The sequence below is a fragment of the Arachis ipaensis genome, chromosome B4 (genome assembly GCF_059453495.1).
Source record: "Arachis ipaensis isolate K30076 ecotype BB chromosome B4, ASM5945349v1, whole genome shotgun sequence".
Lineage (NCBI taxonomy): Eukaryota > Viridiplantae > Streptophyta > Magnoliopsida > Fabales > Fabaceae > Arachis > Arachis ipaensis.
Genome location: NC_142439.1, coordinates 16,605,950 through 16,621,080, shown reverse-complemented (window position 1 = coordinate 16,621,080; position 15,131 = coordinate 16,605,950). Strand labels below are relative to the sequence as shown.

Here is a 15,131-nt window from a genome sequence, read left to right as displayed (position 1 = left end):
AATACAAAGTTCGAAAATAGAAAATACATGTTTTTTGGTATCGTATGAAATACATATTTATTAAAACATTTCTTCCAGCATCGTTTGGGTCCTTGTTGTTCAAATATTGGCTTCCTGTTTTTTGAAGCCCAAATCAACCCATTGATCCGCACTCTTCTTATCCTTCTCCTTGTTCTTCCGTGACAGCGCTGATAATAACAAAGCCTCCGGCGAGTTTCTCCGATCCAACTCCCCGGCGGTTGCAAACCTCTCATCATCAGAACTGCTGATCTCCCCCTCAAGTACAATCTCGATGATGAATGGTACCGTTATCACATCAACAGGATGTCCAAGGTTTCTGGAATCTTGCTCAACACTTTCGAGGAGCTCGAATCGGAACCACTTCGAGCCATCGGAGAAAATAGTTTCTACAAAGAGATAGATACGCCACCGACTTTTCCGATCGGACCATTGGTAAAAGAAATCGAACCGGTTTCCAGAAGTAGAGAAGAATGTATTATGAATTGGCTTGATAAGCAGCCTTCGGGTTCTGTAGTGCTTGTGGCGTTTGGAAGCTTCGGGAGGTTATGTGCAGAGCAGATCAGTGAGCTAGCGTGGGGACTGGAGCTGAGTCAGCAGCGGTTTCTATGGGTGGCGCGTGCAGAAGAAGAGAAGGATCTTCCAGAAGGGTTTGCTGAGAGGACACGTGGGACGGGGATGGTGGTGGATTCATGGGTCCCGCAGGTGAGGGTGTTAGGGCACGTGTCAACGGGTGCGTTCTTGTCGCACTGCGGGTGGAACTCGGTGATGGAGAGTGTGTGCAACGGGGTGCCATTGATTGCATGGCCACTTCACGCTGACCAGATGATGAATGCCACCATGATAGCGGAGGAGATTGGGGTGGCTGTGAAGGTGAAGGTGTTTGGGAGGGAGGAGATAGGGAGAGTGGTGAGGGGTGTAATGGAGGGTGAAGAAGGGAAGGCGGTGAAAGAGAGAGTCAAAGAGGTCAAAGAGAGTGTGTTGAAATTGTTGGCCAAAGGTGAGTCAAGTTACGAGGCACTTGATTCTCTTATGCTTCAACACCGGAAGCTAATCACATGACAAATTTAATATTATGCATCTATTGATTACGGGAGTGTTTGGTTTAGCATTTTGAAAACACAGCAAGTATGTTTAATTTTTTTTTTAACGTCGGAACTTTTTATATGGTTATTTTTTCTTTTTCTGAACGCAAATATTATGCATCTATCGATTAAATCATCCCAGCAAAGTTTGCGACTATGTTACTCTATCTACAAACAACAATAATCAGCAGATATAATTAGACAATTGAATTAACTTTGAGTTATTAAGACAGCAGTATTTTTGTTCCCAAATTTTATATTATTTGGCTGCATAATCAGCATTCAGCAAGTCCATTATAATGTCTAATTAAAAAGTATATAAGTTATTATTGTGAACAAATAAATGTTACCAAATCATTTATCACATATAAAAGAAAATATTTATCACATATATTTATTTTTTGTTATGCTAAGTGTACATTAAATAAATTACCAAAATTTTATCTATATTTTGTTGGATCATATGAATGTACTAATAGTTACCCAAAAAAAAATATGAATGTTATTCATTATCAAAAAAATGAAGGAACACTCAAATATGACACTGTTTTTTGGGTTTGATAGCTGGGTATGACTAAACAAAAATGTTTTAGTTTGTGTTTTTGTTCCTCTAAGCAAACAGTCCAACTGTTCAAAATGGGGTATTTATGCAAATATTAATTTTTTAAAATGTCACTATATAATATATAATAACTACAGAAGTCTTTGTTTAAATAATAAAAAAAACCTGACAACAAGGCACAAACAGATGTCAGAAATTATTGGTGTATCATTCACCTCATCTTGTCAGGTGACAGGTGTAGGTTATAACTCACCCAATAAATGTACGGAAAATTATCACCTGTTCCACGGTATCTGACTGGAACATCAATGTTTCCAGTACGGACAGGTCAACCGGTTAAATTTGTCGTTTAGGAAAATAAGAAATTACTATTTGGTCTTTTAAATGTGTAATGGAAAAGTCTTATTTGGTCAGCTGGTAACATTGTTTAGTGATAAATAAGTTAATTGGCTCGGCGAGGCTTCTCTAACAAATAAACATATTTAATAAAAAATGAAATTCCCTTGTGAGCGCGCTGTACTCGGTTTTAGAGTGGTGTCAGAGTGAGTTTATTGAAAAAGATAGATGATGATTTTAAGGATACTCGTGTTTGGCCATGAATCGGAAGGTGAAGAATGCTATTAGGAGAAAATATTACCGCTCCGGCAATGTTACCTGAAGAGTGGGATATTATTGAAACCAGAAAAAATTTAGTATGATGCTTGGCGATTTGAGGTTAGTAAGGCAAATAAATGGTCATGAAAAATGATGAATGTAGTTAATTTTTCTGTTAATGTTTGGGTATTTTTTCAGAAATTTAGTTGTTGTATGAGCGGTGTTTTGGGGGTTAGGTTTTTCCTGTAAAAGAGTTGTTTAATGGGAATAAGGCGTGAATGTGAAAAAGTTCATTTTCAGATATACTGTTTGGATTTGAATGATTAAGTTTGGTGTTTGCATTGAGCAATTGGTTTTATGGCCATAGGCTGAATTGATAATAGGGCAATGTGTGAGTCATGTTTTAGCCGATACTGTACTAGTTTTGTGGCCATTGGGGTTGTTTTAGATGTAGTTTGATTTGCTTAGTTTTGTATTTTTTAGTAGTTTGGGGTATTTGAATAGTGTATTGCAGTCATGTAGGTATTTTTTAGCAGTGAATTGCATAAATAGAACAGTTATGAAGTGGTATAAAGATCTGATTTGTTTATTTCATATATTAGCTCTGGAATTAGATCTGTGATTTTTATTTTAATACCAGTGAAGACAGCGTGCATAGGTTGATTTAGAAATAATGATATTTATGAAAATATTAGAAATGTTGATATTCAGAGAATTTGTAATGCTTTAGTTTGAGTTTATTTTGCATCGTATAAAGTGTTACATAACTATTTGTGAGACTATTTATCATAAAAGTTGAGAGAGAAACTAAATTTGAGATTTGTTACTGTAATGCTTGTCTTAGTTGAATTTAAATTAAAAATATTTATAGTTATTTTAAATAATTTGAATTAATCAATAGCTGCTAAATCTTCATTGTGAGAAAATCCTGAATATTGTGTGCTGTATTAATTCAATTGTAGTTTGGATCGATGAATTAGAAATTTTAACAGCTTTAGTTTAAAATGTATTAGTTGGTGTACTCATATTTTCGACTATTGAATTAAATGGGGGTAGATAAAGAAAATGGAGGTGATTCTGAATTTTGATTATTTGAGAAAATATAACTTGTAAATTGGATGGGACTTGAAATTGAGAAAGAAAATGAGTATTATAATTTTGTCTCATTGGATTAAAAAAATTTTAATTGAAAAATTTTAATTTAATGGATATGAGGAATAAAAATTTTGTGAATTTATTTTGGGAGGAAAATTTTAAATTTTGTAAATAGTTAAGATAAGAATTTGAGTTAAATAGATTTGGATCTATTTTTTTTTTACCAAATGTATATGAAGATGATAAAAAAATAGAATAATAAATTATTAGAATACAGCTGAGTACATGTAATATATTTAAATATATTTTGATTGAGTCTTCGTTATAACAACTTTAGAATAATAATGTTTTGAAGTTCACTTAACGAGTTTAATGGAAATTGCAGCATTTGAAAGATCTATCATCAAAGTGATAGGGTCTCTTATTACTTATACAAGTATGATTTCGAAAATATATGAAATGTAAACATAAATTTTAAATTATTTTGATCATTAAGGAATTCAAAAGTGATACTGACAATGTTGGAGTTGCATTTATGATGGAAATGATAATTATGCATAAACAATTAACGTCTCAACATATTGTGAATTTACAGGTATATTAAAAGGGAAAACTGAAGGCACCTAGATCATATCGTTGGACGTTTGTGGAGGCAGGGGAAGGCACTGAAGAAAATGGAAGATGGTCCGACAACTATAGTTGACAATCTTGCGGGCATTTCAGATGCATTTGATACGGTTGATAGTGGTGGCTACTCAGAGGTGCATGTCATAATTATTTATAAATCGAATGTTATCTGATTAAATGTGTGACATTGTATTTGGCTTTAGAATAATTAACTCCTAATGAGTTTTTTTTGGTTTAATTCGTATATGTGCAGGACGTGACATCAGAAGCATTGAAGCAGACGCAGGAAAATGGCAGTATGTCTGTTGAAGGAATTTCTTTAACTGCCGATGATATTATACAGATGGAGTTTAGTGATCCTAAGCAGGCAGCACGTTTGTATGAGGAGTACAGCCATGTGAGAGGTTTTGGTATCTGACAAGGGAAGAAAATAAGAAACAAGAAAGGTGAATTTTTGCGATTCACTTATCTGTGCAACCGCGAAGGCTTTAGAGATAAGAAATGGCTTCAGATGCATCATCGTAAAAGGGAGCATAAGGTTGTTACTAGGTGTGGGTGTCCAGCTGAGATGCGGATAAAACCAAGAGATAGCACCGGAAAATGGTACGTGTCACGTTTTGTGGACAATCACAACCATGATCTTCTACCTGCCAAGTTTGTTGAGTACTTGCCTTCACACCGTAAAATTTCAGATGTTGACATAGTCCATTTGGATAGCATGAGACAAGTTGGGATATCAATTCCAAAAATATATGAGTCGATAGCTGCACAAGCTGGTGGTTTTAATCGAGTTTCATTTACTAAGCGAGACATGTACAATGAAGTTAGGCGGCAGCGAGCCCTTCAAAATGGCGATGTGAATGCTGCCTTGAGGGCGTTAGCCAATGCATCAAGGATTGATGATAGAATGTTTTGGCGGTATGAAGTTGGGGTTGGGAATCACATGTGTGATTTGTTTTGGAGCGATGGACGTAGTCAAGAAGACTACAAATTATTTGGAGATGTTCTTGCTTTTGATGCAACATATGGACGGAATAAATACAATCTTCCGGTGATTGTTTTTTCCGGGGTGAATCATCACATGCAAACTTGTGTTTTTGGCACTGCAATGGTTTCCTGTGAATCACAATCTTCATACGTGTGGGTCTTGACGAAGTTCCTCGAGTGCATGGGTGGAAAACCACCTACGGCGGTTATCACTGACGGGGATAGATCTATGCATATAGCAATCCAGCAAGTGTTTCCCGAAGCTCACCATCGGCTCTGTGCCTGGCATTTGATAAGGAATGCGACAACCAATGTTTGTAATCCAAGATTCACATCTTTGTTCAGACATTGCATGCTTGCAGACTTTGAGGTTGAAGAGTTTGAAATGCACTGGCAAGCAATGGTCGAAGAATGTGGGACAAGTGACCATGAGTGGGTTAAGGATTTGTACACGAAGAAGTCTAGCTGGGCAACGGCATACATTCGTGGTTCTTTCTTTGCAGGGATAAGGACAACCTCCCGGTGTGAGTCATTGCATGCAAAGCTTGGTCGCTTTGTTGAGAAGAGATATGGAGTCCTAGATTTTGTCACAAACTTCCAGCGATGTGTTGATTTTCTCAGAGACAATGAGGACGAGCTAGAGTTTCGTTCATCTTATGGCACCCCAGTCATTCAGACTCAGTTTCCAGAGTTAGAAAAGTCAGATGCGTTGTGTTATACAAGGGAAATTTTTGTTAGATATCGTGAGTCTCTAAAACGGTTGGTTCGTGTTACGATTGTGGAGTGCATCGAAGCAGATGATATTTGCGTTTACATCACACAGAAATATCGTCGGCCGGATAGGACATGGAATGTCACGCAGAATTCATCACAGGACACATTTCATTGTACTTGTCTCAGAATGGAGTCCTTTGGCCTCCCTTGTGTACATATCATTGCTGTTCTTGTTCGGTTAGACATTACTTCGCTTCCCAATAGTCTGGTTCTGCCGCGGTGGTCCAAGATAGCGAGAATGGATTTGTGCCGGGATAGGGTATGTAACCCACACATTGATCCAGAAGCAACTTATCGGGCAAGGATTAGAGCCCTACTTCAACACTGTAAGCAGCGTTTTGCAAAGGTTGCTTGTATGAGGGAGGAAGACTATAAAACATATTGTCAAAAGGTTGTGCATGAGACAAATATGTTGGAAATAAAGAATGGATTGCAATGTCAAGCTACAAGCACGCATTCTGTACCCTGGGAAGGGGGAGTAAAGGACCCAATAGGCGTTAGGACGAAGGGAACCGGCAGAGGCAACGAACCTGCAGGGTCTAGAGGCATTAAGCGAAGGAGATGCAGCACCTGCGGCGTTCTCGGGCATCGTAGGACGCGATGTCCAAATGGGCCCACACCATCGCGGCAATGTGCTCAGGAGCCGGATATACATCCTTCAACAGAGACATTTGAAACAGCAAGTCTAAACCCATTCAGAAATGATACTACATTCTAAGTTTCCTGAGGTTTACGTATTGGAATTGGATACATATTTATAAACTTCGCACTGAGTGGTAGATTTTAAGGACAAGGTAATGTGAATCGCGTATCTTGTGGCCATGTAATGGCTATTACACTTTTTCAAAACATTCTCAATTTTAAAATGCAGCTATTATTCTGCTATCTTGTTGTTAATTGTTTTCAAAATGATTTTAAATTTATAACTCTCTTGCTACTAATCGATTGATTTTTTCTTTTGGTGATCACTAAGATAAAGACGTCTATTTCATCTTTTGCTAAAGGTGTTTTCATGTTGTGTTTTAATTGGTTTCTGTATAGTTTATTCGGTGTTTCTCATCACATATCATTAAATTCCTCAAAAAATTCTTTCCAAAAAAATTACAAAACATTTAATTTGAACTAAAACAAAAAATGTTATAGATTAACTATTAGATTTTTTTAAAAAATTATTTATATACAAAAATATATCACATTCATAAATATATATATATATATAAAACAAGCTCTTAAAATTTTTATAAATAAAAAAATAATTAATTTATATTCGTACAATATATAAAACAATTACTATATTAATATTACATTATAGATTAAAATTTAGTAATTTAAATTTTGTTTTTATTTTTAATATAAGCATTAAAAATAAATAATTTTTTTATAACAAGATTTAGTGTAACAAAATATATATAATATTAATTAGTTTTTAAAAAATTCTAAAAAAATGGTATTTTCTAGTAAAGTGTTATTAGAAAATTAACATTATAAAGGCTAACGTCAACTAATATGATATAATAGGTTATTAAATAAGTTTAATACAAAACACATTGAATATAAACTTTTTTTTGAGTTTAAATTTTAAATAATTTTGAATTGAATTTCGAATATTTTTATTTTAAAGAGTTATAATATTTTAACATCATTTTTTTGTATCTTTTTAATTTAGTCTTTGATTTTTTAAATTATAAACCTTATTTATAATTAATAGTAATATTTTAACACCACCAATTAGTAACACATATAATAATATAAGAATAATTCTATTGTCATAATTATAATCTAACTTTATAAGCAATACAATATAATGAGGTAATATATAATTAATATAACTAAATTTTATCATCATCTATAGTCGCATTTCATGAATAATATAATTAAATTATATTATGTTTATAATTAAAATATCATTAAAAATACAAAAAATTATCATGATGGTTACTTTTTTCGTTCATAGGTTTTTAATTATTTTTGTTGTGAAAAGTCTATTTATTTTAATAATTAATTTTTTTCAAAAAATATAATCGAATAACACAAAAAATTCTAATGAAGAGTAATTTATTTATATATGATTAAAAAATAATTGAGTAATTATATGCGGTAAAAAATTAATATTATAAAAAAATTAAATTAAAATTTATTTTAAAATTAAAAATATTTTTTTTAAATTAAAATTAAAAATCCTGTTTTAATTTTTCAAAATTTATCTACAAGTAATTCTATAAATATTTTAGGATGAATAAAAATATTAAACTCGTAATAAAATTTATTCTAATAACATTTATTTTTATTGAAAAGAATTTTGTTTCCACCATTAGAGAAGAATGTCAAAGTTCCATACTTTTTGCCGTTCAACTTAATGCAGTTAAAATTTTGAATACTTTAAACTAAATCTTCCTCAATTCAATCTGGTTCTAATTTTCTTTAAATGGTTTATTTAATATTTCTAATTCCAATTTGTTTTGTATTTTGTATTGTTCAATTCATTTGACTTGTTACATATTTTAACTATATATCATGTATATGTTGTCGATTTGATTAAGATATTCGTACTCTAAATTTGTTTGACGGAGTACACTTTCACCCACTAGCAATTCATAGGTGGCAATTGATGATGAGATTTTGCATAGGACCACAACTTCTTATGGGCAACTAATTTATAACTAGTTTCTTAAATCATTAATTTTTTAGGATAATGTTAAAGGTTTAAAGTAAATCATAAAATATGTAACTTAAAGAAATTTAGTAGACAAAAATCAGCATTCAATTTTCATTGAACATGTTTACATAAATTTATATTATTTTTTCAGAAACATTCAATATAACTAATTGCCTTTTCATGAATTAAGATAAAAAGATAATCCAAGAATATATTATATGGAGCCACAAATTATAACCGATTTTTCTTAATGTATTGTAATCATATCTTACGCTAATAGTAGATAACAAAATAACCTAGGCTGTGAGTAAGAGGCTGTTCTATGTATAAAAAAAACCTTGATTTTTTTCTAATTAATAACAACCAGAAAATGACGTTACTTTACTTTTATAATTTTTTTTACCATATTCATGCTTTTGTTTTTTTAAATATATGTATATAAATATATATATATTCGACATCACTTCTATAAAAGCAGTGGTTACATGATACTGATATTTTAAAATCAATATAAGGTGATTTTCCAACAAAGTCACATTCATACTAAGTCTTGTTCAACACAAGAAACAAGTTTTACAATAAATCTTTTTCAACACAGTAAAAAAGTATACAAATTCACGTGGCAAGTTTTGAACTGGCCTTTTCTCAAAACAAAGAGAATAATTTTGTTTAAGAAAAAAACCTTTTGAGAATGTTAAATATGTTTCGATAACCTTGTTGGAGTAACTTTGTATTTGCTTCCACGATACTCACACATTCCATATAAAGTCAGTTATACTCATATAAATAAACAAACTGCACACCATCAAAATGCGCAGATGCTACAAAACCATGCACACTACCAAGATGTGGTAAGACTAAAGACTGAGAAAGCTGCCTCTAAGCAAAATAACTCCGTCAACTCTAAATCACATGGCCACTACCATGGCCATAACTATTCCAACTTACGTTAAACACGTAAAACCGCTCAGTGAGAGCCAAAAGAAAGAGACACGATTATTTCATTAAGCATAACAGCAAATTTTGAAAGAACTAGTCTTCCAAACCGTCTCGGTAGTTGTGAAAACTTATTTGTTTGGACCAGCAAGGTCACGCCAAGCCAGCCCTGCCTTCACCATAACATAACCTCTATGATGGTTGCCGTCCGACTGGATTATCTTGATTGCTGTCTTCATCCTAATGGTGTTAGTGTTCACCTAGTTTTGTTCGACGAATGTCCCCGAATGGTACGTTAATAATATGAAACATTCAAAGACAAAGATGGATCTAGCAGTATGACAAAACCTCCACAACAGAGTTATCTTACCTTTTGAGTTACTTTGTAGGTGTTGAAGGCTCCTTCATGTTGTAGCCAAGACAAACACCAGATGCCAGTATCCTTGCTACAGTTCGAAACATTTGTTTTATAAAAAATCTGTTTAACAATTCAATTTGGTTAACAATTAAAGTTTGACATACCTGCTTAGATTATTTGGGAGACCATCCGGGTAATGGAAGTTGCCCCAGGTTGTTGGGTCTGGGTTGGCATGCCTGAAGTTGCCGATGTTGCGGCTAATCATGAAGATCCTTCCCAAAGCTTGACACTGTAACCACATAATTTATCATAATCATTTTTTGGGTAAATTCAACAGATGTGAAAATAATTTTTAGCATGATATACTTAAGTATGAATTAATTTTTTAGTTACTCACGATGCGCCTCATATTAGCCTCTCTCCTAACCATAGTCTCCTAACCATAGTCTCAGTAGTTCTGCAGACGTCCAGTACATGTACTTTCTTATCCTTTACATCTATAATCATCAGATACCAGTCATCAGCAGCCTCGCAAATCGGCACCAAGACCTGCAAACGATACGTACTTAGAAAGATGCAAACATGATGTTGGAACTCATTATATAGATGTCTTCAACTTACATGGTGTAGATCGTTTGTCTCGTGCATCCACATCTTCTGGTAACTATTTTGAAGCTGCTCAGTCGATTTCTCACACAAGGCATCTCGGGCAAACACAGAGGGAAGGTACCATGTCTGAGGCGCCGTGTATTTAAGTGCTGCAATTGACCCCATCATGCATGTGGTGTTTAGAATCTGTGAAAACGAGTGATGTTACTACCAACCAGAGTGGAGTGCGTGTGATCATATTCGAGCTACGGTAGAAAATAGGAGTATCAGTTCGACGGATCAGATATAACGGCTTACTGACATCGGGGTGTACCGCGTGCTCTGGGCACATGAAAACTCCTCTGGCCATCTCAAACTCGTTGTACTTGAAAAGCACCTCCCTAAATTTACATAGGTAAAGGTATCATACATGGCTACTTTAATTTTGCTATGTGACAACAATATTAGAAATAGATGGGGACGTGAGATACAAAAGGGCAATACTTCGTACCCTAACTGATGTTCTCCTCCGAAAATATATGCAGCCACCTTATTTTGAACCATGGTGAGACACATTTCATTTGTAGGCCTAAAGCGCATCTCATAACTCTGGAAAAAGTTGACCATTTAAGAACATGGATAAACATAACCAGGTAGTTAAATTCATGTAACGTACAAAATGATAGATTTGGTCAAGGAAGGCTACCACCGGGATGGTTGGAAGTGCACAGATTAGGAGTACTCTTGCGTTGACGAAACCCTGTTGTTTACCTAACTACAGGAAGCATCTCCATTGGTTTCGCTTTGGACGCCGCCATGATCTCACGCAGCGCAGAAGATGGAGTCCATTCATTACGTGTGACAAAAACGCTTTCCAATTTGGGTGACTTTCGTGGCCTAACTGCACCTGGTGTAGACGAGTAAAGTCCAGCAACCTCTGACGTCGGCTCGAATTCACGCCATAGTGGCAGATAATAAGACAAATGAAATTAATTTCAATAGACACTTAGAAATTGCACAAACCTTGTCTTCTAAAGATCTCTGCTTCGGTGAATTTCCATCAGTAGGTGAATTGAACATCTTCGGGATACCCCCGGCCTGTAAGGGTTCATGTAAGTTGGTTGAGCTACATCGGTTGAGCTGGTGATAATCCTTGGCGTGGACCTCAGCTCGTCGATGAGAAGATCATCATCTCCGTCGGGTGAATCACGGGCAATCATATCCAAAATTTGACCTTCTGGTGTAGCGAGCATCTGGCCTTTACCTTTATCCCGTGAAGAAAGAGTATGTGTGTAAGCCCTCCGTTTATGTGATGCTCCTTTCGTGTGGCTTGCATCAATAATAGCTACATTTGTGGCAGCGTTTGTTAGGTGTATCCCTTTCAAAGTCATGTCTGACTGGGCGGTAGGCATTTTAGATTGTGGATTTGGAATCATGACAATACTGTCATGGCGCTCGATATGAGTCCGGAGAAGTGCCACTACTTGCAACAATTGACCCTCCGTAGTCGTGCTACGCTTGTCCAGGATGTCATGATATTGCTAATGTCTTCAGTCTTGGTGTCCAGTGTCTGTGGGTAAAAGACAATCAAAGTTAAACCGTGTGGTGTTCCTGCTACACCATGCAATTATAGTTAAAAAAATGAAATGCTTCACGTTGACTAACTTTGTAACCATCTTTTGAAAATGTTGTCATCGCCTTAATTAGTTTGTCAGAGTACATGGTTCGGAAGGGAAAAAAGCATTCTAAGACAATTATTGTAAGATCCAAGACGAAATGAAAACAACGAAAGCCTTTTTTTGCAGGCAACAAATAGTTGTACCATGACAGTCATAAAAAAACACCTCATACAAGGGAAGAAAAATGTGAGTACTCAAATTTTAATTTATATGGTATAGCCATTGTGACACACTAAATCGTTTCATATACTTCCATGGGTGAAGTGATTCAGGAAAACCTTATTGGTTGCTTGTTTTTTCTACGAGACGACATAGTTTAACCTACCTTGATGGCCATCATAACTCGGTTTAGTAACTCCGTTGTAGCTGGATCTTGCTCTGTATGCATTGGGTTCTGCGTAAGTTGTTCTGGTAGTGGCTGAAAAAAGTAACATCATTAACTCGGTGAATATGTTGAAGGTGGTGGCGTAGGACGCACAGTATACAAACAAGAAGAAACTTTGGTAATGACATTAAGACCCCTAACAATGATAAATTACATGAGCTGCTTGGTTATGGTGATGACAAAACTGACTTACAACATCAATAGTGAGTTCAAGGTTCATTGAAGAGGTCGCATCTTGAGTTGGCTGAGGCTGATTACGAGTAACATTCTCATCGGGGGAAACTACATCAACCGACACTTGAGGCTGTGGCTTTCGTGTATGATGAGAGGGGTTGGAGTTGGAGTTGGGTTTTATAGGCATCAGACGATGGGTGACAGAATAAGATATGATCAATGCCCCATCCCCCTAACTACAAAGGAAAACCACTTAATTTTTTTACGTTCAACCTAGGTTTAGGTTATTTCCCGCCAATCGTAGTGTACAAGCCTCCTCAGTTACCAGATTGAGGCTTCTCCAATGGTAGAGAATGGTAATCATTTCATCAAGTTTCCCTCGACTGATAAGTTGCATTAAATGCAAGCTATCATACGGTTTTACTTTCAAGGCACGTGTAGTTAGTGAAGAGTCATGCGTAATATATGAAGAGAAGATGTTGGATTCGCACTGATATACTTTCAAATTCAATTACGATTATATAATAATTAAATTCAGTTTTATATAATAGTGAAAAAATTTGGATATAACATCACCTTAGTTCTATTTTCGCCGAATCCTTAGACGGGATACGATGAACGTTAAAGTTAGATGCATAAATTGAATCGTGCATAACCATAACCTAATGGCAGTGTCATTAGAACCCACGCATGGCACTTGTTATGAAATTTGCATGGAAGTTCATCCTGGATGCATATTTTGGAAGAGTGGATCTTTACCGTATCGAAATGTCCTTGAGAAATCAAAGCCAGCTGAAACATGTTACAGCCACAACAAAAAAAACACTATGGAACCAAGCACAACATAAAGCAACCTAGGTAACTCATTATATTTTTTGGAAATCTGAAAAAATAAGGTACTGTGGAAATAGATCTTGATCTTAAAATTTAATTTTTATTTAGGAGTCATTTTTTTAATATAAAAATTGATTTACTTTTTCAGAAAAATGATTTCTTATGTATATTATACAAAAATCATTACGACCAAAAATTTATTTTGTAACATTTTAAAGGATTAATCTTATTTTCAGTAATATAAATCTCTCCAAATTATACAGACGAATTATCTTTGCAATTATTTTCATTATAGTAAAAAAAATATTACAAAAAAATAAAATGTTGAATTTAAAAAAAAAAATATCAAAATTTACTAATGTAAAGGGTGTTGATCATACATTTATTAGAATATTTTAATTAGTAAAAAAACATGAAAATATCAAAGAGAATAAACAAAAAATTAATGTAATTTATTATAATGTTATTTTTTAATTAGCGTACTCATTAGCGTACTATTGGTCAATACATTGGTAAGCACCTTGTAATTAAAGGAAAAAAATGAGACATTTTTTACTTATTATTCTTTTCTTTACTAACTCCTTTGTACTAACATAACATAAGTAACATTTACCTTGTAATGTTGAGATGATTTAAAATAAATGTTAATTTTTTATGAATAACTGATGTCACCGCCGTTATACTATAATTATCATTATTGTAAAAATAAAATAAAGCATTAAAATTTATGAGATACGAAATATAATTCCATGTAATATCGATCTATATATATTAATGCAAGAAAAAAACTTTTATAGAATAATAAACTTAGGTGATGAACCTAAGTATATTAATTGGAATTATATCATTTTAACCAGTTGAGCTCATTTGTTTTGTTTAAAATGGAAATACTTATAAAAGTTTTGTGGGGCAGTGGCCCTATTGTCCCAACAAAGCTTCACCAATGGTTCAACGTCGAACAGAAAAAAATATGGAGCTATGTTGGATATAAAATTTTCAAATGAATGGATTATTTTACTAATTTAAAATATATTTTTTGTTTTTAAAATTAAAAATAACATATTTAAATTATAATACATAATCAAACAAATGCATAAAATCTTTCGTCTAATGTTATATCTGCATTAAATTAAAAAATATACAACAAATTTAATTATTTTAATAAAATAAAGAAAAAATTGTAAATTATGCTTCTATTTTCTTATGAAGACATACTTTTTATACACAAATTTTTTTTTATCATTTATATAGAATACATTCATATTATAAATTTTGGAGTATTATTAGTTGCTATACTGTGTTAATTGATTCATCTCATGGTTTTTATTTATACATTCAAATTTAAATTTAAGGTTCCAACTCTAACTCCACACCATCTAGGGTGAGCATATTGAAAATTTGTATTGTGACGTTTGAGATGATCATGGCAGTTGGAAACTCTCCCAAGAAGAAAAAAGATTTCACAAATCCTTTGCAATCTTTAAAATAGTACCCTATGACAATAGGCTCTACTTAATGATTCGGTTAACGTGAAGATCTTTTTGGCACGCAAAATCAGCACATACACCAAGAAAGCTCCGAAAATATAAAAGGGTGTGTAGTTAAATACTCGTGACTTGCTAAACTATACATTGGTTAACTCCATATTAACGGCCCAAGGTTGACGATTGTCTATGGTTAATATTCTTTTTTTTAATGGAGTTCTACTTGTCATGTAAATCACTTTAACTGAGAAAATTTGTATTAATCGTGACAAAATCGATGCAAGTTGAATTTTTT

The 15,131-nt window shown here is 33.8% G+C and overlaps 2 protein-coding genes across 2 annotated transcripts; both read left to right on the top strand.

The window, feature by feature from the left end:
* On the top strand, nt 1-1,183 carry LOC107639020 (anthocyanidin 3-O-glucosyltransferase 5-like). The gene has a single exon (XM_016342429.3). The coding sequence runs from the start codon at nt 325-327 to the stop codon at nt 1,078-1,080; it is 756 nt and encodes a 251-aa protein (XP_016197915.1). The 5' UTR covers nt 1-324; the 3' UTR covers nt 1,081-1,183.
* A 967-nt stretch (nt 1,184-2,150) lies between these two features.
* On the top strand, nt 2,151-6,545 carry LOC107636147 (protein FAR1-RELATED SEQUENCE 5-like). The gene is made up of 3 exons (XM_021120874.2): nt 2,151-2,379; nt 3,950-4,115; nt 4,235-6,545. The coding sequence occupies exon 3, from the start codon at nt 4,493-4,495 to the stop codon at nt 6,458-6,460; it is 1,968 nt and encodes a 655-aa protein (XP_020976533.1). The 5' UTR covers nt 2,151-2,379; nt 3,950-4,115; nt 4,235-4,492; the 3' UTR covers nt 6,461-6,545.
* Nucleotides 6,546-15,131: the final 8,586 nt, after the last annotated feature.